Source organism: Phocoena phocoena, chromosome 15 (assembly GCF_963924675.1).
Source record: "Phocoena phocoena chromosome 15, mPhoPho1.1, whole genome shotgun sequence".
Taxonomy (NCBI): Eukaryota; Metazoa; Chordata; class Mammalia; order Artiodactyla; family Phocoenidae; genus Phocoena; species Phocoena phocoena.
The window spans coordinates 60,258,143-60,280,795 of record NC_089233.1 but is presented as its reverse complement, the minus strand read 5'-3'; the positions used below and the strand labels follow the sequence as shown (position 1 = coordinate 60,280,795).

The window sequence follows — 22,653 nt, the reverse complement described above, 5'->3', positions numbered from 1 at the left end:
AGCAGGGGCTTCTCTTGTTGCAGAGCATGGGCTCTACGTGCGCAGGCTTCAGTAGTTGTGGCATGTGGGCTCAGTAGTTGTGGCTTGCGGGCTCTAGAGCGCAGGCTCAGTAGTTGTGGTACACGAGCTAAGTTGCTCTGTGGTATGTGGGATCTTCCTGGACCAGGGCTCAAACCCGTGTCCCCTGCATTGGCAGGTGGCTTCTTAACCACTGCACCACCAGGAAGTCCTGTTAATTGTTTCTTTTGCTGTACAGAAGCTTTTTGGTTTGATGTAGTCCTAGTTGATTTTTGCTTTTGTTGCTTGTGCTTTTGGTGTCATATCTAAAATATTGCCAAAACCAGTGTCGAGGCATTTTATACTCATGTTTTCTTGTAGGAGTTTTACAGTTTCAGATCTTAGGTTTAAGTTTTTAATCCATTTCCAGTTAATATTTTGAGTGTTGTAAGATAGGGGTCCAACTGCATTGTTTGCATGTGAATATCCACTTTTCCAAGCACTATTTATTGAAGAGACTATCTTTTCCTCATTGAGCATGCTTGGTTCCTTTGTCAAGTATTAGTTGACCATATATGCATGGGTTTATTTCTGGGCCCTCGATTGTTTTTATACCAGTAACATACTGTTTTGATTACTATAGTTTTGTAATATTGATTGATATTTTTAAAAGATCTGCCTGCACTTGGTGGAAGATGGATGTGGGGAGAGAGGGCAGGAGTGGCCCAGAGTCTGAAGCAGGGTCCAGGCATAGATGGGACAGATGAGCCCATTTTGTGCCCATCCTCAGGGTGAGGAGTCTGAGGAATCTGTGCTGAGAATGGGCCTGGGGCTTGCAGTGTCTGGACCTGCTGGTTGGGCCCCAGCAGTAGAGAAAGGGAGGTGGGGGTAGCACCGCAGGCTCATTTGCATCTGATTTGCATATAAAGTAGAGAGGTCAAGTTGAAAGCTGAAAAGGCCTGCTCCAGGCCCTTAGGTGGAGGGTCTTGGGTGTTAAGTTTCCACAAAGATTCTGTCTCTGGGGCCACGACCTTCCAGTTCTAGAGGGGCTCTGCTCCCCCCCAGCTGCACTCTGGCCTGGCCCTGCCATCTGGGGTTGGAACACTAGGAGGACAAAGGCCCCTCACTCTCAGAACACTCTTCCCCTGCAAAATCCCATCTGTCAGGCCCAGCCTCTGACCTTCCGGGCTCACAGGCTGTAGGGTTGGGGAGGGGAGACCCCCGAGCCCTGAGGGGACCCAAGCCTCCCCTCCCAGCCTCCACCATCTGTCCTGGTCTGCACAGGCGTCCTCTTGCTTCTGTCGCCTGATCAGTGTGATCCAGGCTAGTCACCTCCCCTTTCTGGGCCTTGGTTTCCCCATGTGTCACATGCAGAGGTGGGATTGGGTGGAGTATCACTTGTCACAATCAGAAAAATACTGGGGAAAATATAATGGAATAGGAACAAAACGGTGTTATTAAATTCTAGTCTACCTTCAAGTAAAAGAAGCCAGGCACATTTACTTCCTTGAGGTAACCAGACTTGGTACAAGGGAGGAGAAGAGGAGTAACTTTGACTCTAGAGCCATGCTATTGAGTACAATAGCCACTAGCCTTGTGTGGTTATTTTCATTTAAATTAATTAAAATTCAATAAAATGTAAAATTCAGTTCCTCAGTTGTGTTTAATAACATTTCAAGGTCTCAATATCCATGTGTGGCTAGTGGCTACTCTACAGGAGAAATATAGAACATTTCACCCACGTAGAACGTTCTAGCAGACAGTGCTGACCTAGAGGGTTTATTTGGTACATCTAATTAGAGATAGTTATCCCTCTTTTCTCCTACCGTGGGAAACACTGGGTTTGATTTTTAACCTCACAGTGAAAACCACCATCTCTTTCTTTCTCTTTTATTTTTGAGGGTATTGTACTTTTTAAAATATTTTTTATTGAAGTATAGTTGATTTACAAGATTGTGTTGGTTTCAGGTGTACCACGAAGTGATTCCGTTTTATATATATATATATATGTATATATTCTTTTTTAGGCTCTTTCCTATTATAGGTTATTACACAATATTGAGTATAGTTCCCTGTGCTATATGGTAGGACCTTGACTATCATCTCTTTCCACTCTGACCTGCCCTGGTGTCAGGTGATGGCCTAAGGACCATTTCACTATCACAGTCTAAGGGATGAACATGATGGGCATCTAGGGTTTTAGACTGAAGGGATTCTAAGGATTTGATGACCTCAGGATTTAAGAATTCTGGGATTTTCATGTTCAAAACTTGTCCGCACTCCTGAAACCCGAAGGATTTGGGAGTGGAGAGCTGATGGAGCTCAGCTGGGGCCAAATCCCCCCTGATCCTCAGGCTTGTCTGCTCCCTCCCCTACTTCCCTCAGCAGCCCACCTCCCCCCTACCCCCAGAAGACTGTTGGACGCCCTAGCTGTTTGTGCTGGCACCTGGTGCAGCTGGCTTCCTGGCTCCAGGACCCAAGCTCGTGTGCTCTCTGCCAGGATTTGAGGAGGTCTATCGGGAGCCCCCGTGACTGTGCTGTATAATCTCTGATATTGTCATGAGCATAGCACCCTTTTATTGAGCCACACTCTGGCCAGGTTTTGCTGTCATCATCTTGGGTACTCAAGGTAACACCTTACAATATAGGTGAAATTATTCTTCTGATTACAGATGAGGAAACGGAAAGTTCAGAGTTTAAGGAACTTTCCCAAGTCAGGTAGCTAGTGGGTGGTAGAGCTGGGATTGGAACCATGACTGGCTGACCCCAGAATTCCCAGTCTTGACCTTAAACTGCTGCTCTTTATGTTTAAAATAGAAACTTCCCTCTGTGGCCTACAGACTCTCAGCAATTTAACATCAGTCTCTTTCTCTGCCTGCATTCTAGCCACTGGCTTTTTGGCTCAAATGCACTAAGCTCATTCTTACCCCAGGCCCTTTGCACATGCTGCTCCCTCTCATCCTTCCTCTTGATTTCCACGTGGCTGCCTCTTCTTACCCTTTGTGTCTCACCTCAGAGGAGAGGCCTCCCTGACCATGCTATATAAAGCAGCCTCTTCTCTTTCATGCCTGTTTCCTTACTTTGCTTTATTTTTATTTATAACATTTCTCATTTCTTGGTTCACTTGCTCATCTATTGTTCTGTCTCCCTCACTAGCATGTAACTCCTTGTGTTTTCGTCTCTCTTCCTAGTAATTGGCACAGACCAGGGGCTCAGATAATATTTGTTGAATGAGTGAATACAACTTGAAACAAGACAAGAGGAAGTCAAGGAGGGAGGTCTGCAGGGGCCTCCAAACAAGGAGCTGCCATCTCCTAATTGTCCAGACAGAAAGCTGAGCCTCAGAAAGATGGAGAGGCAGAGGCAGGCTCAGCCCCAGCAGCAGCTCAGTGATAACAGTCCCACCTGGACAGCTCAGCCCTGTCTTTATACTTGCCAAGGCCTTTCTCAGATGCTATATCCTGGGAGCTATCATCATCTCCATTTACCTGATAAAAGCCCGAAGCCTGCAAGGTCAGGAGACTCCCAGCTGGGAGGGTCACTGTAGTGTCAGAGCAGGGGTCCCAGGTTTCCTATCTCTGTGCAGGGGCTGGCTTCACTCTCAGCCCTTGCTGGGGCAAGGGGTTGAGAAGAACAGACTCTGCGTCCAATCTCCCTCCCCGACACAATAGAAAGGGGCCACAGACCTGTCCACAGTGAGCTGTACTCACTGTTGGGTTTTACTCTGATGGAACAGCCCAGGATGCAAGCCAGAAACTTTTTAGTGGAACCAGAATTTCACTCTGACCCATAACAGTAATTCCAATAGTAGTAGTGGTAGTAATCATGAGGTCTGTTGATCACTTACCATGTGTGACAAGTCCCGTGCAGAATGCTTGGTTCCCATTATCTCATTTGACTTTCATAACATCCTTGTGAAGCGATATCACCATTCCCAGTTTGTAGTGGCAGAGATGTAGCTCAGAGAGGTGGAGCCACTTTTCCAGGATCACACAGCCAAGAGAATGTGGAACCAGCATTTGAACACATGTCCATCAGGGCCCCCGACCTGCACCAGTCACCCCTCTGGAAGGCCCTTGGGAGGAGAGAAGCAGGGAGGATGGGGGATGTACGGGAGCAGTGGACAGGCTGTTTCTCAGTTCTGTTCTCAAATATTAATTGAGTGCCTGCTGTGTAAACTGGGCTGGATCCTGGGGTGTGGGAGAGGAGCAGGCCAGTCCCTGCCACCCCTAGCGCTCACTGTTGCCTTCGTGGGGAGAGTGGACCTGTAAATGGACGTGCAACACAATCTGATACACAACCTGATACATCGGGAAAAATCCAGGAGACTCGGAAAAGGGTCTCCCAGCTCAGCCGGGGAGGGGGTCAGGAAAAGCTCCAGGAAGTGACTTCCACAGGACAAGGCGGAGTGAGCCAGGAAGAGCATTGCAGGTGTTGGGCACACAGGGGAACATCAGGGTGGCTGGTGGGCACAGCTCCAAGCAGCCGGATGTTGCTAGGTTGGGCTGCACAGGGCTGGGGGTGGGAGAGTAGAGGCTGCGAGGGCTGGGCTCTCCGGGTTTTCCTCCTGAGCTGAGCTCTCCCCTGCTGCGTCTCCTGGCTGTTTCTTCCTGGGAATCCAGGGGCACTGGGGCCCCATGGTCTCATGGCTCTGTGGTTGCTCTGATCCTGCCTAGTTTAGAATCAAATCCTTTCTAAGGACAGAAACCCAGAGTCTCGCTTGGGTTGTGTATTCAGGGCACCTTTCTGAGTCCACTCAAGTTGAATGTTACTACCTCCATTGTACAGATGGGGAAATTGAGGCTCAGAGATAGGAAGGGCCAGCAGGATGTGTCCTGGAATATCCCCCTGGAAGCTGGGCCTGATTCTTTGGCAGGTGGAACCTGGCCCCCTGGAGGCACTGTGGTAGTTTGAGAGGCAATGTGCGGTGGGGACTGGAGACTGAGGACAGTTCCTGGGTCTGGGAAATCTGGTCCCAGGGGAAGCAGCCTGTACTTTAAGCGAGGCACTGGCAGAGGAGGAAGGGCCCCATGTCACATCCTGGAGACGCACCTTCTATAGATGGTGTTTTCACTGTTCCTGTGGGCTGTTTAGGAAGTGTTCTGACGACGTAGGACTTCAGGGTTGAGTATGTTTGGGAAACAATGGAGGAAGCAAAGAGAAAGAGGAGTTTCTGCTCCAGGCCTTCTCAGAGTCTTTACTATGGTTAAGTGTGTTGCCCATCTCTAACTGCAGGAAAAGTGGGCAAAGAAGTGTGGACCGTGCCTTCTGGGAGCTCACAGTTGGTAGAGGAGACCCAGACACAGGAACACACTGAATGTCAGGAGGTTGGAGAGCTATGAAAAGAAATGTGAATGATGGGGTGGGGGGAGGATGAGGGTTTTCCCTGGGAGGATGACACTGAGCAGAGACTGGAAGGACGTGAGGGAGGAGGTGAGGAGGCAGCTGTGTCTTGGGGAAGAGATGCCCAGGCAGTGGGAACAGCATGTGCAAAGGCCCTGAGGCAGGAGGGTGCTTGGTGTATTTGAGAAACAACAGGAGGGTCAGTGGCTGGAGCAAGATGGGCTGAGGTGGAAGGTGGTAGGACATGGGGTTGACAGGGATCAGCTTCCAAAGACCCCCGTATTCAAAGCTTGTTGGGGAGCCCTTGGAGGGTTTGGGCAGGGAGTGATGATGCCTGGGGACACGCTGCCTCAAGAGCTTGTACTATCAAACAGCCTCATAAGAACAGTAGCAGAAACAACAGCCATAGGGTGTAGAGGGTCAGTCAGGGTATCATGCCTCTGATAAACCTGGGAGGTAGGCATGGTTAACACCTGTTTTCCAGGTGAGGAAACTTAGGCTTAGAAAGAAGTGCTTGCATCTACATAGTAGGTGCTCAAAAATATTTCTGGAACAAATAAATTAATTGAGAGAATATTTAAAAAAATCTTTCCATGTCACTTAATATTCTTCAAAAACATCATTTTGAATGGCTGTATGGTATTCTGTTCCAGTCCCATTCACCATGCATTGCCCTGTGGCCAGAAAATTAGGTTATTTTTTGGGGGGGAGGGGCATTAATAGCAATGCTATAGTAAATATTATTGTTGTTAAATCTTTCTGAATCTCTTTCATTATTTGGTTAGGGTCAGTTTCTTTTTAGAAACAGTTGCTAGATCAGAATACAGGACTATTGACACAGCACAAAATTTCTCAAAATTTTTTGAGAAAAGTGACTCTTGCCCTCCAGAAAGAACATCTCAATTGACTCTCTCAGCTGCCGTGTTGGGAGGGACATATTTGGGCTGAGTTTTCTTTTAATTCACTACCTTATTCTGTTCTCTCATAGAATATCCTTAAAAGTGTTGTTTATTTTTTTAAATAGATAATATGTTTATAAGGTAAAAAATCCAAAAGGTTTAAAAAACACTTTCTAAAAAGCTTTTCTCTTTCCCCTGTTCCCCAGTCAGCTCAGTAGCCACCACTAGGACCAGTTTCTGGTGAGTCCTTCCAGAGGAATTCAGATACAAGGAAATGTGTATGAAGAGAACACCCTTTGAATTAAATGAAACAAAACAAAATACAGTCATGGGGTGCACAGAAGATAGGGAATTGACATCTGAGGCTGATTTCATCTTGGTTTCAAGCTGAGTGAAGAAAACACTGCCAAGCATACACCCTGAGAAAACCATAATTCAAAAAGACACATGCACCCCAATGTTCATTGCAGCACTATTTACAATAGCCAGGTCATGGAGGCAACATAAATGTCCATCAGCAGATGAATGGATAAAGAAGATGGGGTACATATATACAATGGAATATTACTCAGCCATAAAAAGGAATGAAATTGGGTCATTTATAGAGACGTGGATGGACCTAGAGACTGTCATACACAGTGAAGTAAGGCAGAAAAAGAAAAACAAATACTGTATATTAACACATATATGTGAAATCTAGAAAAATGGTACAGATTTGCCATTTGCCTGTTTGCAAGGCAGAAATAGAGACACAGATGTAGAGAACAAACATATGGACACCAAGGGGGGAAAAGGGGGCATGGAATGAGATTGGGAGATTGGGATTGACATATATACACTAATATGCATAAAATAGATAACTAATGAGAACCTGCTGTATAGCACAGGGAACTCTACTCAGTGCTCTGTGGTGACCTAAATGGGGAGGAAAACCAAAAAAGAAGGAATATATGTATACATATAGCTGCTTCACTTCGCTGTACAGCAGAAACTAACAACATTGTAAAGCAACAATCCCCAATTAAAAACAAAAACACTGCCAAGGTCTGGTTGCTGGAGGAGGCAACAAAGCAGCCACAGGCCTGTGTACAGGGCGAGATGTTACTGTTGCTCACGTACTGGGTCAAGATAAGGCATAAGGGGGCTTCCCTGGTGGCGCAGTGGTTGAGAGTCCGCCTGCCGATGCAGGGGACACGGGTTCGTGCCCCGGTCCGGGAAGATCCCACATGCCACGGAGCAGCTGGGCCCGTGAGCCATGGCCGCTGAGCCTGCGTGTCCGGAGCCTGTGCTCCGCAGCGGGAGAGGCCACAACAGTGAGAGGCCCGCATACCGCCAAAAAAAAAAAAAAAAAGGCATAAGGATCTTCCAGCTCCCTGTGAACTGCTAACAATAGTTTGCGCACCTTCTTCTTCTTATGGGCTCTCCCTCCCCGCCCCACACAGTGCGGAAGGGGAAGGACTGGGACGCTTTCAATGACTCTAAATTGGCACCAGGTTCTTAACAAATCCTTGAAATGGAGGTTGTTACCCGTATGTTGTTGGCACGTGAAGATGCTCAGCGTCCTGGAATCTGAGTGTGTCCAAATAATCTCTCTTTGTGTGGCCTAGTTTGGAATCCGGGGGAAGTTCCTTCTGCCCTCCGTTTGCCTCACTTTCTTAATCTGGGAATGAGACTCAGGGTTTTGGTGGTGTTTGTTTTAAGCTCCAGGCCATACAGGGCAGAGGCAAGCTTTGAAGATGCAAGGGTCAGCAGGGCCTTTATCCAGGCATCTCAAATATCTCCCAGCTCCTGATTAAAACTATACCTTTCAGAGAAAAATTAGACCATGACACCATTGTTGTCATTCCTGTTTTAATGACAGGGAAGCCGAGGTCTGAGAGGCACTCTAGCAATGTGTTCATATGGTCATATGCTTTTTAAAATTTTCCAAAGTGAGGTAATTTAACCTCATTCTGTTTATACCACCATCTCCTTCCATTCCGACTTCCCCTTGTGTCAGCTGATGTTGGAGTGAGTGTGAGCATTTTGGGGATCTGGCTAAGAGGACCTTGACATTTAATTTGGGTTTAGTGGTTTTATTTATGTTGTTTCCGGTCACTTTTGTGAGTAGATAATTATTGCCAACTGCCCTAGTAGAGGAATGGCTTCCAGAAATACCCCTACCTGGCACACTGAGCTGACTCACCTGGCACTGTGACATGAAAGTGCAGAGTCAGAGGTTGTAGCTCCATATACATGGATGGTCCTACAGTGCCCAATACCACCAGTATGAGGTAGTAGAGGAGAAGTTTGGAATGTATACATGGAACCGGAAGCTTGTTTATGGAAAGTTTTATGGAGGTATGTCAGACAGGTAATTCACAAAAATAACGTTATTTTTCTGGACTTTGTAGAATTTGTCATTTGTTGAGGTTTCTTTTATCTTTATAACCAAATCACCACTTTATTACCTAATTTTATATCTGTAATTTTGTAGTCCTTTTCTTAAATAACACTCCCTAAATTGTTTAAGCCCCAGGAAGTACAAAGTCTGGATCTGCTCCTACTCAGTTTTCTCTCTGTCTTTTAGGATCACAGACCCTCCTTGCCTCTCCTCACTGCAACTGTCAAACTGCAGTTACACGGTAATATATCAGAATGGCTGAGAGGACTCCTGCTGGATCCAGACAGACCTTAGTCTTCTCATCTATAAAATAGGCATATTAATAGAATCTCTCTCCTCAGACAGTAATGAAGGCAAATGAGAAAATGTGGGTACATCTGAGCACAATCTAGCAGAGGGCATAGTTAGTGCCAGGTTTGATATTTAGCTGGTCCTCACAGACTCCGTGTTTATGATAGTATCTGTTCTGATATGGTTAGTTGGTGCCCATGCCGGAACATGCAGTCATTGTTAGCTATTGGTTTATTACTAGGCCTCCTCCCCCACCTGTCCAAGGCATGTACACAGTCAGTGCTCAGTGACTGACAATTCAATCAGAGAATGAAAAACACCATCTGGGATAGAAAGAGGCTGAGTCCAAACTGAGCAATGCCCTACACCCAAACAGTGACTCACACCTAAAAATTTTGCTCATCTGGAAGGGGTGTTAGAGTTAATTTTTCTAATCCTCTTTAAAAACATGTATTTTTTTTTCTCTTGACTGGTTTAACTATTGGAAACTTGGAAAATTCATACAAGCAGAAAGAAGAAATTAACTGCTGTTATTATAAATGTTTATAATGCATTTATACATTGTATAATTGTATAATACATTATACAGTGTATAATACATTGTATAATTACAATACATTGTATAATACTATACAATACATTGTATAATACATGGTATAATACATAATACATTGTATAATTGTATAATACATTATACATTGTATAATACATTTACACAATGGTAATACACATTTATACAATGGTAATATCACATTGTGATATTACCATTATGATATTACCATTATGTATTTAATGCATATTTATGTTGTACATAGTGCTTTGAAACATACTTCTTAAAAATTTAATACTTTCTTAGTGTTTTCCCCATACTTTAAGTGTATTTTTTTTTTTTTTTTTTTGCGGTACGGGGCCCTCTCACTGTTGTGGCCTCTCCTGCTGCGGAGCAGAGGCTCCTGACACGCAGGCTCAGTGGCCATGGCTCACGGGCCCAGCCGCTCCACGGCATGTGGGATCTTCCCGGACCGGGGCGTGAACCCGTGTCCCCTGCATTGGCAGGTGGACTCTCAACCGCTGTGCCACCAGGGAAGCCCTTTAAGTGTATTTTAACCGCATCATTTTTAATGACTGCATAATATTCCTCATCAGAAAGTGGGGATAATTAAAGGTACCTATCTCAGAGGGTTATGCCGTGAGCACTGACAAGAGTTTTGTCATGCAAAGCTAACTGGTATGTAAAAAACTCAGTTCTTCTGCAGGATGGATTTATATAACCAATCTCCTTTCACTGAGCACTGAATTTATTTCCATTATTTTGCTATGATAAATAACGCTGGACTATATTAATTTTTGCTCATATCTTTGGTTATTTCCTTAGTAAATTTCGGTACTGCTGGGCATGCACATCTTAACGCTAACCCACTCATCATTGTGCAGTGAGGGGAACAGAGAGGGAAATGGGCTTGCACTGCCTCACACAGCGCGTTAGCTGAAGTCGGGACTAGGAACCAGCTGGGGACCAAGAGAAAGTCCCGGGTGAGCAAGGAAAAGAATTAGGTGCCTGAGCTGAAAAGGCTGCCGGAAGAACCTGAGGCCACGCGGGAGGTGAGCGGCGGGGCGGGGCTGCGGAGCCGGGGTGCTTCCTCGCCCTGCCGAAGCTAAGCGGTCGCCTGGCAACGCGGGCCGCGCGGCGTTCGAACGGAAGAGAGAAACCAATCAGGATTTCCAGGGCAAACCATTCCGGTGTCGGGGGTGGGAGTGGGGCGGCGCGCTCACTTCCCCTTCCCCTGCGCCCCAGGACCTTCGCTCTGTCGGGGGCCTTGGGACAGTCAGGTCCCCCGGCTTATCTCAGTTAAGGAGGACAGCTCCGAAGAGACCCCGCGGGTCCTCACGTGGGGCTGAGGCCTCCCGAGCCGCGTTGGGTGCGGCCATTCCCCGCCTGGGTCCGAGCTGTCAGCCTCCTCAAGACCCGCTCTGGAGGAGCCGGACTCGCCTAGCGTGTGCTCCAGGTGAGGGCACGGGTGGTCCGGGGCGCGAGCCCGGGACTAGGGGGTCTTCATTCACCGGGCGCCTGCGGTGCGCGTCCTCCCTGAGTCGTACCAGCGGAGACGTTGTGGAACCCCATTTCACAGATGAGAACGCTGAGGCTCAGGAAGGCAAGTGTCCTGCTCAGGCGAAGTCTGGCAGAGAAGCCGATTCAGGTCCTTCTGCTCCATCTCTCAGCCTCTAGTCTAGGTAGATATAGATTTACCTTGAGAAACCCGGACGGGTAACCGGTGGTCACTCTCTTAGCCTCTGATCAACCGGAACATGGCCAGTAGAGCTCAGGCCCCTCCCGGCTGCCTCTTCGCCACAGCGTCCTGGCGTCTCCTCCAGAGCATCTGTCTTCACTTCCCCGGAAAGCCAGCGGGTGGATTTAGGGCTCACTTGGGATCCTTCCGCTTACGGGGCTCTGAATTACAGTGCTGTGCCTCTCAGAAAGAAGAGCTGGGGGGATCGGGCAGGACTGACATTCCTGAGCTAGGTGCCAGGTGAGCAGCTGATGGTTTGGCCCTGGACTCTTGGACCTTTGGCTGCAGGACTCTTGGGAATCTACCCCAGGTTGGGGGAAAGGGTAGAGGCACACCCTCAACGGAAGACATTAGTCACCAGAGACTTTGGAGTTGGGGGTGGGCCCGGGACCCCTCCTGGTACAGCATCTGACCTACAGCAGGCCTTGCTTCCTGGGGAGCCCCCACCCACAGGTTGCTATTGTTGTTTTCCTTTTGTAGGTGGGGAAACTGAGGTTCTAAGAAGTTAAGCCCCTTGCTCAAAGTCACATGGTCAGACTTGGCAACTCTGGGGCTGGTTCCCAGTCTATCTGGCTTCCATCTTAGAATTCTAGACACTCAGAATTGTAGCATCTGGGAGTCTTGAATCTCTTCAAGGGGAGTTACTTACCCTCTCTCCTCCAAAGCCATCTCCTGGCTTTGGGTAGATGAGCTCTGGGAGATCAGAAAGAAAACAAGTCTTTTCTTCATTCTTTCAACAAATATTTACTGCCTTCATATGCCCTGCCCTCCGCCTTGTCTATTTTGTTTTTCTCAGTAGCATTTACCCCATCCGATGTCGTATAATTTCACTTATTAGCGAGTTTATTATCTTCCCAGACTGGAATGTGATACAGGGAGGGGCTAGGGTGAGGCAAGTGAGGTAGTTGCCTCGAGTGCAAAATTGAGGGGTACCCAAAGCCCCAGTAATCAAATGACTAAAGCTAACATTGATCATTTGCTCTGTGTTCTGCTGGTGGGAGACCAACTGGTATGGCCTCCATGGAGCACAGTCCCCCATCTCTGTCACAATTACACATGCATCCCCCTGAACTAGCTGTCCCACTTCTAGGCAGAATGACGTAGGCACAGTGAGGCTGCAGTGTGGTTTGTAATAGAGACTAGACACACACGCTCAGTGGCCATCGGTAGGGGCTGATGGGCTCTTTACGTACTGATGTAGCACAACATATATTAAGTTTATTAATAACATTATAATTAATATATGTTAATAACACGTATTATTAAGAACAACATATATTATTCAGTGAAAGAGCAAGACGAAAACAGTGCACAGAGCATGTTGCCATATGCATAAAAAATAGAAAGAATATATGTCCATTATCGCTTGCATGTGCCTAAAATCTCCGTGGAAGGACATACAGCTGTTTGATCACAACGATTCCTGCAGGGAGGGGAACTGGGTGGCTGGGGATAGGAATGGAGGGAGTTTTTTTTTTTTTAAACTTCATTCCCTTTATAGCTTTTGAATTTTGAGCCATGCACATGTATCATCTGTATGTATTTTAGATTATTTATCTAATCATGAGCCCACTGCCCTGTCTGTGATCTGTCATTAACTTGCTTGTGACTTTGGGCAAGTTTCTTCACTTCCCTGGGCCGAGAAAAGAAGCCATGATGGTGAGCTCAGGCCCAGGCAGGGGGCAATCTGGGCCAGGAAGTGGGCTAGGTTGTGGGTCTGTCCTAACCCCACCTTCCCTACCTTATCCTGTGTGCCAGGCCCTTCCCTAAGGCTTTGCATGTGGTATCTCTCTTACTCAGTCTCCACCGCAAGTCCCTTTGTCCTCATTTTGCAAGCTCAGGTGCAAACCTGAGGCCCAGCGGATTGAGTTGGTGGAGGTGTGAGGTCGTGGGCCAAACAGTAGATCCCTGCCTTAGGTGGCTGCACCCACACCCCTCGCACAGCCTGTTTGCCTCTCCCTTCCTAAGGTCTGTGCAAGGTTGACCTGGGCAAGGCTGACTCCAGGCAAGCCAGGGCACGAGCATCTGGGAAAATTCTAGAAATAGTGTGGGGTCTGGTGTGGCCCTGGAGGATGCCCAGCTGGGTGTCTCTGACCCTGACAGCTGGGCTGAAATCGAGCTGGGTTGTCCTACTGGCTGGCTGTCTCTGCTGCCAGGAGCCTTCCTGAATCCCTCTGGGGCAGGAGAGGGCCCCCCTGTCTCTGCCCAAGTCTGGGCCGAGCTTCTGCTGAATAGAATGAGAAGCAGGTGGAAGGGAGGGGTGAGGTGGGAGCGCACAGTGTCATGAAAATGAAAAACATCAGAAACCACACCTCCTGCCCCCTTAGCAAAAAATAGAAATCCCTGACACCTCTTGAGCCCTTACCGTGTGCTAAGTACTTTACAAGTATGAACTCCTTTAATTCTCTCAATTCTGTGATGTATGGTGGTTATTACTACCGTTATTTCCTCCTTATGAAGGGAAACTGAGCACAAGAGATGTTTAATAACTTGCACCTAGAGCTGGAATAGGAATCCAGGGAGTCTGGCTCTAGACTCTGTACCCTCTTTTTTTTCTTTTTTTTTTTAATGTATATAAAATACAATTTACCATTTTAACCATTTTTAAGTGTACAGTCCAGTGGCATGAAGTTCATTCACACTGTCGTGCAACCATCACGAATGGAAACTCCATACCCATTGAACAGTAGTAATTCCTCATTCTCTTCTCCCTCCGGCCCCTGGCAATCACCTTTCTACTTTCTGCCTCTGTGAATTTGACTACTCGAGGTACATCATATAAGTGGAATCATACAGTATTTGTTCTTTTGTGACTGGCTTATTTCACTTAGCATAATGACTTTAAGTTTCATCCATGTTTGTTTATCTGTTTATCTGTCAGTGGACACTTGGGTTGTTTCCACCTTTTGGCTATTGTGAATAATGCTACTATGAACACTGGTGTACAAATATCTGTTCAAGTCCCTGCTTTCCGTTCTTTCGGGCGTATACCCAGAAGTAGAATTGCTGGATCCTATAGTAATTCTATTAAAAAATTTCGCCTAACTGCCACACTGTTTCCACAGTGGCTGCGCCATTTTATATTCCCAACAGTGCACAAGGTTTGCTAATTTCTCCTCATCCTCATCAACACTTGTTATTTTCTGTTTTTGTTTGTTCGTTTGTATTTTTTTTTTTTTGCGGTACGCGGGCCTGGCTCCGGACGCACAGGCTCAGCGGCCATGGCTCACGGGCCCAGCCGCTCCGCAGCATGTGGGATCCTCCCGGACCGGGGCACGAACCCGTGTCCCCTGCATCGGCAGGTGGACTCTCAACCGCTGCGCCACCGGGGAAGCCCCATTTGTATGTTTGATAATGGCTGTCTTATGGGTGTGATATGGTATCTCATTCTGGTTTTGATTTGCATTTCCCTAATGATAAGTGATGCTGAGCACCTTTTCTTGTACTTATTGGCCATTTGTATACCTTCTTTTGGAGAAATATCTACTCAAGTGAGTCTGCATTCTTAGATTTGTAACCTCTGAGAGAAGGGGTCAACATTCAGTCTGGGCTGATGAAGAGCTCACCCAGGAGCTGGGCATTGGAGCATCTGTTTGGTTGAATAGTTATCACAGCGCACATTTTGGTGGCGCTTGTCATGTACAGGCCTCACACTGGGAGGGAGGCACTGTTAGGGATCCTGTTTTACAGCTGGGGAAACCAAAGCATGGAGAAGTTAAGTATCTTACCCACGTTTCAGAGCTAATCACTGGTGGAGCTGGGTTTGGACTCACTCAGGTTGGTCCCAGAGTCTATGCTACAGGGGTGGCCAGGGCGCTGGAGTGGAAAAGGGCATTGCCAGCAGTGGACCCAGTGTGTGCAGAGATTTGGATGTGGCAGCTTTGGAGGACGGACAGGGCCCAGCTAGAGCTCTCTGGATCCCAGCTTGAATAGGGGCTCCTGGAGGCTGGAGGAGGAGTGGGACAGGTGGGGGAAGGCCTGCGTCAGGGTTGGAGGTTGGGAGGAGGCTTGGTGCTGAGGGGCCTTGGTCTTTGAGGTGGGCTCAAAGTCCAAGGGTTTTAGTCCTGTGCTTTGTCACTGGAGGAAGGAAATATGGAAGAGTGTGGTGGAGTTCTTAGCCCAATGGGCGAGATAGGAAACAAGTGATAGTGAATATCTAAAATGACAGGGTGCGATGAATGTTTGGAAGGGAACAAACTGGGTAAGAGAGTTGGCAGGAGCCTCAGGGTGGTCAGGGAAGCCTCTCTGAAGAGGCGAAGAGGGAAGAGGTTCCAGGCAGAGAAAGGATGGTGCAAAGGCCCTGAGGCAGGAAAGACCTTGGTGTGCTCAGGAACAGCAGGGAGGACTCTATGGCTGGAGCAGGAAAAGCTGGAGATGAGGTGGGAGAGGAGGGCAGGGACTGGATCTTGGAGGGCCTGAGGGCCAAGTGGAGAGTTTGGATTTTATTCTAAGGAGATGGGGAGCCTTGGGGGCTGGGGCTGGGGTGGTTTAAGCAGAGCTCTGATGACATCTGATTTCTGTTGGGAAGACATTGCCATTATTGCCCTCATTTTATAGCTGAGGAAACAAGACCCAGAACCGTAGCCAGGGAGTGATTCCTAAGGTGGCTTCTCCCTCTGGGGCCCAGAGAGAGAGGCTATAGATTCCTTAGGAGTTCCCCGGTGAATGGCCAAAGCCCAACACTGAGGACTATCTTCTCCACACCCCTGCTACCCAGACCCGGGTCTGGGTTCAAGTTCTGGCTCTGCCATTTACCAGCTGTGACCTCAGGCAAGTGGCCCCACCTCTCCATGCCTCAGTTTTCTCAACTGTAAAATGGTCATAATAGTAGTATCTACCTTATAGTGTAGGTGTGAGGATTAAATGTGTTAACACATATAAAGAGCTTAGAACAAATGCCAGGTACAAAGAAAGCACTTGGAAAAGGTCTTACCCATTTTATAAAAATTGTCACTGTTGTCTTGCTTTTACTACAGTTAGACCCTAACTGAGCACAACCACTCCCCCTAATGCTTCCCCATTGTTGCCTTAGTAGAGGGCTAGGCAGGGACCCAGCAGGCTGCTGTGGAGAATGGTGGTCTTGTCACCTCCCTTATTCCCCTAAAATCAGGGCCCAGGGGCTGGAAGTGGCTTCAGGGCTGACTCACTCCCAGGTGGAGGAGAGCTGTTCCTTGAGTCACTTCCTGTCCCCTCATGCCCTCCACCCCAACCCTGGTGCAGCCCCTACCAGGCACAGACATGGAAGTGGGCCCTCTTTGACCTCCCTGGGGCTCAGGTCGGAGCCCAGTGCGCAATTACTTCTCTGGGCCTCAGAATCCCAGTGGAAACTGGCTTAATCAAATGTCCCACCTGAAGTGACATAATAGAGCTTGGGCTGGCAGAAGAGACAATCACCTCCCTCCCAGGAGTTCCTTCCTGCAGGGCTATAGTCTCCTCATCTGTAAAATGGGGATGAAATAGTTCCTCCCTCCCAGGGTGGTCCAGAGATTTAAAAGTACAGTGTCTGGCACTCAAAAATTCTAGTTATTATTATTTCTATTATTGCTGTCCTTACTAATGTTTACAGCTTGCACAAAGCTTCTACAGGTACTCTCAAGCTCTAAGAACTCACACTGACCTGGCCTGGAAGGTAGGACTTTCCTTTATTGACAGAATGGAAGGCCAGAGAGGTCCAGCAACCTGCTTGGGGACACACAGCTAGAAAGGAGTGGCATTAATTAAGGCTTGATCTGGGGGGAAAGTGCCCAGGTTGGACTCTCCAGGGTGACTTTGGCAACTGACTCAGCCTGTCCTAGCCTCAGTTTTCCATTAGTCAAATGGGGATAATAATAGAGCTCCCCTTGTAGGGGTTGTTGGGAAGATTAAAATGGGTTAATTAACACCAGGAAAAGTTAATACATTAACTGCTGGTCATTGTGGCTGTGAGAAAGGGGGACTCAGTTTTTCCATCTCCAAGATGGGTCCGGTTGCCTGAGCTGTCCACTAAGACTCTGTGTGCCAGATGTGCGGGCCAGTGCAGCTGTGGGATAGGTGGGCCTAGCTCTCGGAAGAACTTACTGGGGTCGGTCGGTGGCGGCTGGGATCGGGTCCCGGCCGCTGCCTGGCTTTCGTTCTCCCTTTTCGAGTAATACCTGGGCCGGCGTGTTCACCTGCCCGGGGCCGGCCGCCGGAAGTTGCGCAAACGCGTGTTACCTGAGCCCAGGTGGGCCGGGCCGGAGCAGCGCAGAGCGGCGGCAAGGGCGCAGCCAGGTACGTGCGGGCCGGAGCCGGGGGCACGGGGCCGGGGTCGGGGGCTGCCCGGGCACCTCTCCCTCCTCCTCAGCGAAGGCGGGGACCGGGCAGGGACTCACCTTCAGGCCTGGACGAGGCTGTAGGAATCGTGCCATCAGCTCCCTCATTTAAGAGCCAGGACAACCCGGGCTCAGAGAGGGGAGGCGAGCAGACGGAATCACAGAGCATGCCGCCGCTGGGAATCTCCAGGATTGCCCCCAGTTGGGAAGGGCAAAAGCCAGACCAGGGATCCGTGCTCCCCCTACTCCCCCTCGAGGCTGACGCCAGGGAAACCGGTGGGGAGTGAGCAAGGTGAGGCTGCATGCCCCGGGGATGCCAATGAGAAGGGCCCGGGGCCGGCGCTTCTGCGGTCATTTGTGGGTAATGTTTGAAATCCGTGGGTGGGGCGTTGGACGATGAGAGGAGGCCTCAGAGAGGACACGAGTCCCACGCGGGGACCGGGACCCTGGCTTTAACTTGCAGGAGACACCGCACATCGTGCTTTGCCCACCGGTGAAATGAGTCTTGTTCACTGATTAGCCTCCTTTGTCCGCCGCTTAGGCTCGGGCAGACGCTTCTGGAGAATGCGTAGAGACCCCTGCGAGAGGGGCGGTCTCAGGAGTTGGGTCAAATTCATAATAAAAACAAGGAGCCCAGTTCATGCAGCGCCGCCTTTTTAACAGGTGCTGAGGAAAGTCCTCGACTTGTTTTTATCGCTCGATCCTCACGGTGACCTGGAGGATCAGGAAGGTGTATTTTTAACAGCATTTCACACATAAGGAAACCAAGTCTGGAAGAGGCGCAGCTGCTTGCGCAAGGCACACAGCGGGCGAGGGGGCCAGCTCCGGGCGAGACGGCCAGCGGCCCTAAAGCCGGGTTTGGCTTCTAGCATCTGTCCGGGTCCCGCCGGAAGAGCCCCTGGGGTCTGCACGTCCGGCCCGAGGGGGTGGGGGCCCGAGCCGGGTCGGGGGCGGAGGGGGGGTGTCGCCGAACGTTTGCCCTAGCCCTGCCCATCTGACCTCCTTCCTCCTTCTGTTTCCCGGGATGGTGCCCGGGAGGAAACCAATGCCACCAACGGGTTGGACTGGTTTGGGAGGCGGGGGCCCGGGGGTAGGGCAGAGTCTAGCTACGTTGACAGGGCTCAGCAAGGCTGCCTTTCCTGTGACCCTTCCCTCCTGAGGTCTCCTTGGGGGTGGGCCCTGAGTGGGGCAGGCTTTCCCTCCCACCTACTCCATCCCTTCTAACTTGGGAGCAGCTCTGGCTCTGGGCCAACAGCTTCCAAGGTTCTATTGTCAACTTGCCTTTGCTGCAGAGATCTCAGACTGGGGGCTGGGGGCCAGACTGGGGGCTGGGGGCCAGGCTGGGGCGGGGGGCAGATATGTTTGCAGGCATGTTTTGTTTGCCCTGTCCATGCACTGTTTTTAAAATTATTATTATCAAATATGCTAAGAATCTAGAGTTTCCATGCAATTCTGGGTTCCCAGCTTCCTAGAACATTCTATACCTACCATCTTAGACCCATAAGCCTACAGTAGGGTGGGTATGCCCCTCTCTATTTTATCCTTGGTCTGCCTGCTTACATTTGGTCCCCATAGGTATTTCAGGTCAGTAAATATTTATTGACTGCCTATTATGTGTAAAGAGCAATACCTTGAAACTGAGATACAGTGAACAAAACGGACACCCCCCACCCCCACCCCCTTCGTGGAGCTGTTTTAGGAGAATGTGAGCAACAATGAGTAAAACTATTCGTTTTTTTTTAGATAAGTGAATCAGGCTTCATATGAATTTGTGTTTTATTTATTGTCTGTGGGACCTAGGTTGGTCACTTCTTTGAGTCTCAGTTTCTCCATCTGTAAAAATGAGGTGACAATGACCCGTATCACAGACTTGTTGGAAGATTACAGGAGAGGATGGTGTCAAATGTCTAGAAGACAGATTCCTCTCTCCCCTCCCCAATCCAGACTCTTCCCTCCTGGCATTCTGGATGTCTAGGTGGGGCTGTCCAACGTAGCTTTCTGCTACGGCTGGAAATGCTCTAATCTGTGCTGTCTAGTATAGTGACCACTGGCCACATATGACTATTGAGCCCTTCAAATGTGGCTAGTGTGATTCAGGAACTGAATTGTGTGTATTTACTATAAATTTAAAGTTAAGGCTGAGTAGCCATATGTGGCTGGTGGCTGTTGAATTAGACAATACAGGTTTAGATGGCCTGAGCTACAGGTCCTCTTGAGGATCACCTAGACAGAGTCCCTTTCCCCCATTTTACACATGAAAGGGTTCAGGACTTGGTCTATGGGTTTTCTTCTGGCCCATCTCCAGGGGACTGCGGGGGGCACTTTGTGGCTCTAGCCCTTCCTTGGAAAAAAGGCCAGGGGTGGCCTGATGTCTGGGGGTACTGGGCCCTGATGCTTAGGTGATCATGTGGAGACCTATGCATCCAGATGTGGGCCCTCCTGCCTATGCATGTCCATCCTACTGCTGCTGGCAGATCCAGGGTCTGCTGGATGCTCCTAAGCAGGGCTGTGTGATCTTGGGCATTTCCAGCTTCTCTCAGAGCAGCATAGCTCAGGGCTGACGTTTCCACCTAACAGGCATCCATGGATTGCTGTGGGCCTGGCATTGGAATTTCATACTGGAAGCTAATGGGTGTCTGGACTCCATTGGGACAGGGGTGGGGACTTTCTACACTCCTCCTCCACAAGCTCTGCTGCTCTGCCTGGGGCCTGACATGTCTAGGCGGGTGGCACAGGGCAGCTTCCTGCCTGGGTGAGTGTGCGGTGGAGGTGGTACTAGGCTTCCTGTGGGCATTCCAGGTGCGGTGTGGGGTTGGAGCCCTTTCTCTTGGTCACTCAACCCCAAGACCCCTGCGCAAGCACCTCCCTGCTTGGAGGCAAGGGGCAGAGCCACCAACTTGCTGAATTAGCTTAATCAAGCTCACCTCCCTGGGCTTCAGTTTACGCATTTGCAAGATGGAACTGTGAAGAGGACCCACTGAAGTTGAGCCGGCTGGTGCCCAGCACTCAGCCTGGAACCCCCTTTACTTCCTTTAAAATGTGCCATGTCCCATCTTTTCTGCACAGGCTGCCCGTGCCTTTCTTCTTTGGCACCTTTTTTTTCTCTCTGCTTCAGCTGGGCTGGGCCCTCGGAGAAGGAGGGGGGGTGGGCGGAGTCACAGGCCCGGGAGCGGGTGCTTTCTGCCTGCTTATTGGCTCTCTGTGAATCAGAGGCGTGGCCTTTACCTTTTAATGGGGAAGGCGTCTTCAGCTTTTCTCAGTCTTTGCTGAGCCTTTGTCTGAGTGTGCTCTGCCCCTTTCTTTCTTTCCTCCGCTGCAGCCGTTGCGGTGTCCAGCTGCCAGCTTTCCGCCTGGATCTCTGTCTCCTCATTTCTCCAGTCTCCTCAGACAGAAGCCCTCGGGGTATGTAACAGCCATGCCTGTGGACACGCTGACTCCGGGAGCCCAAGACACCCCCGCCTTACCTTTCCGCCTACAGACCAAGGTCCCCGGCTACCAGCTACAGCGGCCAGCAGACTGTGGAGCCCGGAAACCTAGTGCTGTAGAGCGCCTGGAGGCCGACAAGGCCAAGTATGTCAAGAGCCTGCATGTGGCCAATACCCGCCAGGAGCCTGTGCAGCCCCTGCTGTGCAAACAACCGCTCTTCAGCCCTGGGACTCGCCGCACGGTGCTCACGCCTTGCCGCCGAGTCCTGCCTGGCCCCGGCCGCCGGCCCCAACTGGACCTGGACATCCTGAGCAGCCTCATCAACTTGTGTGATAGTCCTGTGTCCCCTGCTGAGGCCAGCCGTACCCCCGGACGGTCAGAGGGGGCCCGCCAGGCTCCCTCAGCCACCCCCCCACGCCCACCACCCAATATTGCTGCAGTCCGCCGAGTGGATGTCCTTCCCCTGCCGGCGTCACCTGCCCAGCCCTGCCCATCACCAGGCACTGCCGCCACCTCTAGCCCGGCCCGGCCCCCAGGTTTGCAACGCTCCAAGTCAGACCTGAGTGAGCGCTTCTCCCGGGCAGCAGCTGACCTGGAGAGATTTTTTAACTTCTGCGGCCTGGACCAGGAGGAGGCACGGGGATTGGGTGTGGCCCACCTAGCCCGGGCCAACTCAGACATCGTGTCCCTGGCTGGGCCCAGTGCTGGGCCGGCTAGCTCCGACGGGGGCTGCTCCCGCCGCAGTTCTGCCACCATCGAGGAGCTGGCTCGGGAGCGCGTCCCCTATGGTGTGTCAGTGATAGAGCGCAACGCCCGGGTGATCAAATGGCTGTATGGGTTGCGACAAGCGCGGGAGACTCCAGCAGCTGAGGGCTAGGCCTCCATGGGACTTGACATTCGCCATGGGACAGATCTTAGAGAAGCCATAGGCCCCTTGACCTCTCCTGCATCCATTCCCTGGCTTGGGGCAGACCAGAGGCTGCTGCCTCATGTGAACTTGCTATAGAGGCAAAGCCTCAGAGTCTGGACCAGCATCCGTCTGACAAGGACCGACCCGGAGAGAGTTGGCTCTTGACCTTGGACTACCGCCTGCGCCTCACATGTAGGGTTTTGACATGGATGGACCCCTGCTTGTAGGTTTGGATTTGGGGCACTTAGCCCTTCCCACTGAGAGTGAGGGACCAAGGGATCTCACCAGAGCTGTCTACCCAGCAGCTCTGTTTCTTTCTTCCTTCCTTGGCCTCTGTCCTTTACTGACTTCCTTACCCAGTGGGTCTTGGTTCCCTGGGAACTCACCCTGGGGTGGGGGTAGGAAGGAGTGGCCTATCCACATTCTTCAAGGGGCTTGCCAGCCTGGGCCTAGGTGGGTAGACTACAGAAAGGACTGGTAGGAGTCTGCACTGCTCTGACTTTCCTCCTCTTGGTTAATAAACACAAATGCTTGTTTTTCAAGGGCTGGGTCATCAGACTCTTCTGTGTACACAAGGAGAAGGGGTGGGGGAAGTCTTGGGGTGGGGCCTTCAAAACTCAGTGATTGCCCACCCCAGGATCTGGGGGGGCATGAGGCCAGTGGCTGGCTCTGCCTGAGACTCGCCTCACAGGGCACCCTCATAACCCCTCTGGGAGGCTAGCTGATGGGCCTCCTTCATAGTGGAGGACGCTGGGTCTGGCCACAGAGTGAATCAGGAAAGAACTGAGAAGAGGACTGGAGACTTTCCCCTGAACCAGGAAGGGTA

The 22,653-nt window shown here is 50.1% G+C and overlaps 1 protein-coding gene across 2 annotated transcripts; it reads left to right on the top strand.

The window, feature by feature from the left end:
- The first annotated feature begins 10,716 nt into the window (after positions 1 to 10,716).
- FAM110A (family with sequence similarity 110 member A) lies at positions 10,717 to 22,369 on the top strand. 2 transcript variants are annotated; one of them, XM_065892794.1, is made up of 3 exons: positions 10,730 to 10,919; positions 17,327 to 17,450; positions 20,811 to 22,369. In XM_065892794.1, exon 3 carries the CDS (start codon positions 20,907 to 20,909, stop codon positions 21,792 to 21,794), a length of 888 nt encoding a protein of 295 aa, XP_065748866.1. In that variant the 5' UTR covers positions 10,730 to 10,919; positions 17,327 to 17,450; positions 20,811 to 20,906; the 3' UTR covers positions 21,795 to 22,369. The 2 variants fall into 2 exon arrangements, with proteins under 2 accessions (XP_065748865.1, XP_065748866.1); XM_065892793.1 differs by lacking the exon at positions 17,327 to 17,450 and having other exon boundaries at positions 10,717 to 10,919.
- The last annotated feature ends 284 nt before the right edge of the window (positions 22,370 to 22,653 follow it).

Excerpts from the sequence above, each read along its gene's own strand:
- FAM110A (XM_065892793.1), top strand. The coding sequence starts at position 20,907 with ATGCCTGTGGACACGCTGACTCCGGGAGCCCAAGACACCCCCGCCTTA.